Source organism: Chanos chanos, chromosome 11, assembly GCF_902362185.1.
Source record: "Chanos chanos chromosome 11, fChaCha1.1, whole genome shotgun sequence".
Classification (NCBI taxonomy): Eukaryota; Metazoa; Chordata; class Actinopteri; order Gonorynchiformes; family Chanidae; genus Chanos; species Chanos chanos.
Window position 1 is genome coordinate 1,352,501 of NC_044505.1, and position 5,000 is coordinate 1,357,500.

The window sequence follows — 5,000 nt, forward strand, 5'->3', positions numbered from 1 at the left end:
AAACCCAGGGACACACACACATACATGTTCTACACACACACACACATTTTATACACACACACACACACACACACACACATATATATACATGATCTACACACACACACACACACACGTTTTATACACACACACAGACACACATACACACATGTTCCACATACACACACACACAAGCAGGGTTGGACCCCAATACATTTGAAATCTACAGAGTTGAGACAGACTGGGGAATTGAAGCTAAACTCACTCCTGCAGGACAGTGTGGACACTAAGGTGAAGTTGTTGGCTGAGGGATTTAGCTGCGTCTGTTTTAGCTCCACCGCGCTGTCTGTTCTCGACAGAACCTGGACATCCTTACACAATCAAACACCAGATAGATGGTCAGCTTTTACGTTCAAAATGTCTGAAATGCGATTTCATATTTAGCGAATAGAGAATAAAGCAAACCTGAACACTTACCTTCACAAAGAGCTTTTTGACCCCTGAGTTCAGCATGTGGACAGTAATTCTAGGATCTGGGGGAAAGACATTCAAAATCTGGAATGTAAATTTGACAGCTAAGACTGACCCACTGACATAAAGAGCAACATAAGCGCTCTTCCTCCCTGCCACTAGGTGTCACTGTATCTGTAACAATGCACTGCTTGGCAGACCAGTTATCAAAATACAGGGGTATATCCATACATTCTCTCTCTCTCTCTCTCTCTCTCTCTCTCACACACACACACACACACATGCCATGCGTGCACACGCGCACACACACACACTGACATGCACCTGGCTGACATGCACATTCGTGTTTCTTCCCTGGAGAGACCAGAAGGTGTAATCAGATTTCAGAGGAAACTCTGGGAGACCAGGGGAAATGTTTTTTCTAGTGTTTTGCCCTGAGTGTGTATATGGTGCAGTGTAATGTTTTCTAGTGTTCAGGAAGTTCAGACACTGTAATAACACACAAAACGGTTCAGTCATGATAATGTGTGCATGAGGGTCAGAGAGAACATTATATATATATAAATATATAACATACGTGTAAGAATTAATGCGTGCGCGTGCGTGCCTGTGTGTGTGTACACCAGTATTTTTCCTAAGCCACTAAGACATGAGTGTGTTTCACTGACTGAAAAAGGAACATTTTAGTGCTGCTCTCAGATTACTGCTGATTAAAGTTCAGATAGCTACTGTGATGTAAACTGATCCTGGATCAGCGGCATTGTGTACAGTGGTTCTAATCCCACTTTAGCACATAATCCCCAAACAGTAATTAGATCATCAAAGATCACAGAGAGAGACTGAGTGCGGTGTGGAAATTCCCCAGGACTCCAAGTAAGACTAAATCTCATAATGAAATGGAGACTGATCCACAAACAGTTTTGTAAATGGGACATAATTCATCCAAGATCTTTGACTGTGTAGTGAAATAATGCAAACTGATCCAGGATCAGCTCATAAACTGCAAGCAGCTTGCGCAATTAGTGCTTAGCTGAATTAAATAAATTATTTGTCCCAGTAACATAAACTGTTATGGAGTCAGACCATATTCTGTATACAAACAGAATAATTTGTTTACAACATGTTTATAAACTGATCTGGGATCAGCAAAGAGCATGTGAAAGGGCAGTACATTAGAGGTACATACATGCAGCGCCTCCTACTGGAGGAAGTGTGAGCAGCACCATAATATTCTCCAGGACGTAGGGTTTGAGTTTGTCCAGGTGAGCTGGCAGGTCTCCCCTCTCACGCAGACTGATCTGGAGAGAGAAACTCCCTTCATCTGAGCCCACAAAACACAGCCCCTGACAGACAGACAGACAAAGAGACAGAGAGAGAGAGAGAGAGGCAGGTAAAGGGAGGGGGGGCAGAGAGAGTGAGACAAGAAGAAGAGAATTAATTGAGGATCCCTGACCCCTTTCTCTCTCTAATTCTTTAACACACACATGCACGCACGCACGCACGCACGCTCACACACTCACACGCACGCTCACACACGCTCACACACGCTCACACACGCTCACACACGCTCACACACACACACACACGCGCTCACACACACACACACGCGCTCACACACACACACACACACGCTCGCTCACACACGCTCGCTCACACACACACACACACACACACACACGCACACGCACACTCACGCTCACGCACGCACGCTCACACACACACTCACACGCACGCTCACACACACACACGCTCACACACGCTCACACACACACACACACACGCGCTCACACACACACACACACACGCTCGCTCACACACGCTCGCTCACACACACACACACACGCTCGCTCACACACACACACACACACACGCTCGCTCACACACACACGCTCGCTCACACACACACACACGCACACTGGCCATCGTACACACCACGCATGACACACACAGAGAGACCGTGTGTTTGTTTTCACACTGAATCATAGACAAGTATGTGTGTGTGTGAGTGTGTGTGAGCGTGCGTGTGTGTGTGTGAGCGTGCGCGTGTGTATGTGAGTGTGCGTGTGTGTATGTGAGTGTGCGTGTGTGTGTGTGTGTGAGCGTGCGTGTGTGTGAGCGTGTGTGTGTGTGAGCGTGCATGTGTGTGTGTGTGTATGTGAGTGTGCGTGTGTGTGAGCGTGCGTGTGTGAGCGTGCGTGTGTGTGTGAGCGTGCATGTGTGTGTGTGTGCGTGTGTGTGAGTGTGAGCGTGCATGTGTGTGTGTGTGTGAGCGTGTGTGTGTGTGTGTGTGTGTGAGCGTGCGTGTGTGTGTGTGTGAGTGTGTGTGTCTGTGCACTGCAGTAGAGATACCTGTGGGTGGTTGTAGAGGGGCTTTGGTAAACTGCAGTCCAATAACAGACCAAGAATAGTAATATTTGAGGAATCTTCCTGTAAATGAAAAATCATAAACAATTATCATGCATCAGTATTTAAACAACCATTAACCATTCCATTCAGGAGTATTTCATCATCATCCATTTTGTCATTTTGACGTTAGACCACTGGTTTTCAACACCAGTGGCCTGTAATTCAGGCCTGTGATCATTCAGGCCTGTGATCATTAGGTGATCAGTGAACTCAGATGTTCCCTGAGGAAGGGACAGACCACCAGTGCCACAGACATAACCCAGACAAACAGACAGTTCAGACATATCCCAGACAAACAGACAGTTCAGACATATCCCAGACAAACAGACAGTTCAGAGTTCAGCAGAAGCCGTCTGTGTTCGCTAGTGCTGTAGTGTACGTGTGTGTGTGTCTGAGGGGTCAGTGTTTATGGTGTGTGTGTGTGTGTGTGTGTGTTAATCAGCCTTGGCAGACTGAGTGTTCAGCTGTTACTTGTCTGTCAAGTGTCAGTGTCCTGTGAACAGGTTGCTGAATGACTCTAATGCTGTAGCCAATCAGGGGCTTACCTGAGTCTGAGTGACTAATGCTGTGGCCAATCAGGGGCTTGACTGAGTCTGAGTGACTCTAATGCTATAGCCAATTAGGGGGCTTACCCGAGTCTGAGTGACTCTAATGCTGTAGCCAATCAGGGGCTTACCTGAGTCTGAGTGACTCTAATGCTGTAGCCAATCAGGGGCTTACCTGAGTCTGAGTGACTCTAATGCTGTGAATGCGTGGGAAGAAGAGCAGACCATCCTTAGCCTGGACTTCCCTCACAGACCCTTCACGCACACCCACGCCGAATACCTGTCTCACAAAACAACAACAAAACCGTCACAAACCGTCACTCACACCTCTCTGTAACAGCTCCTCTCTCAAAAATCAAATTCTGATAGCTCCACTTCACAGACCGACATGTCTCTTCTTTCATCCCTACACTGAACATGTACTCCTTCCTTAAACCCTGTCTACAGATGGAGGTTTCATTCATTTTGTCGGCTGTGACACCTAAGTTTTGACGGGTCCAAAATGAAATGAATTACATGTAAAATCAGGGAGATGTCTGAAACATGAATAAGCCCTCCAGACGTCCACTGGCCTCCATAAGACAATCTCACGTCAGAATCGTCAAACTGAACAAACACTTTCCTTTCCCTGCACTCCAACTGAACTTGAATCTTGAATATTGTTGCACTGACACCTGGTGAAACTTTCCTTTAAAAGGTGAAAGAACACATCTCAGGTGTTAAAACCACTACAGTCAGCCTGACCTCACACATTCGTGAAGTGGACGTGCTTTGAGAGAGAGTTGTGACGTAGACCTGAGGAGTGTGACACACACCTGGTGTGAACTGACTCACTGACACACACCTGGTGTGAACTGACTCACTGACACACACCTGGTGTGAACTGACTCACTGACACGCACCTGGTGTGAACTGACTCACGGACACGCACCTGGTGTGAACTGACTCACTGACACGCACCTGGTGTGAACTGACTCACGGACACACACCTGGTGTGAACTGACTCACGGACACGCACCTGGTGTGAACTGACTCACGGACACGCACCTGGTGTGAACTGACTCACGGACACGCACCTGGTGTGAACTGACTCACTGACACGCACCTGGTGTGAACTGACTCACGGACACACACCTGGTGTGAACTGACTCACGGACACACACCTGGTAGGAGAGAACCCCATGTGTGGATGTGTTTACAAATAAAGAGCTTTCTACAGTCCCCTCTTCTGTGGGGAGGAAGACAAGTTTAATCGATGTCTTTCCTCTGGGTGGAATCACCTGCCACGGAAACAAAGGAGAAGTCAACAATTAAAAACAAACAAGCACCAGTGAACATGGATTTCACGCTCAGTCGTAATGCTCTTGAGAGCGTAAATGTGATTTGACTCTGTTTCTTTGTGTCCAGTCTTTCAAGACAGTATTCACTCGCCAAGGGAAGTCAGTGTGTATGCGTGTATATTGATAATGAACAAAAGACTAAACAATAGAAGTGAAAGCAAAAATGACAAAAATAATGGAAAAAAAAATTGAGAGAAAGAGAGAGAGGGAGAGGGAGAGAGAGACAGAGAGAGAGAGAGAGAGACAGAGAGGAAGAGAG

At 46.8% G+C, this 5,000-nt stretch overlaps 1 protein-coding gene across 1 annotated transcript in view; it reads right to left on the bottom strand.

Moving 5' to 3' along the window:
• The window catches only part of tmem131l (transmembrane 131 like), a 56,525-nt gene that overhangs the window by 19,009 nt on the left and 32,516 nt on the right, over positions 1 to 5,000 (bottom strand). The window contains exons 6-11 of the mRNA XM_030787903.1: positions 4,565 to 4,681; positions 3,577 to 3,681; positions 2,800 to 2,877; positions 1,637 to 1,793; positions 457 to 512; positions 245 to 350 (exon numbers count right to left, since the gene is read on the bottom strand). Of these exons, the coding sequence (XP_030643763.1) occupies positions 245 to 350; positions 457 to 512; positions 1,637 to 1,793; positions 2,800 to 2,877; positions 3,577 to 3,681; positions 4,565 to 4,681 (619 nt within the window). The remainder of the gene's footprint in view (positions 1 to 244; positions 351 to 456; positions 513 to 1,636; positions 1,794 to 2,799; positions 2,878 to 3,576; positions 3,682 to 4,564; positions 4,682 to 5,000) is intronic.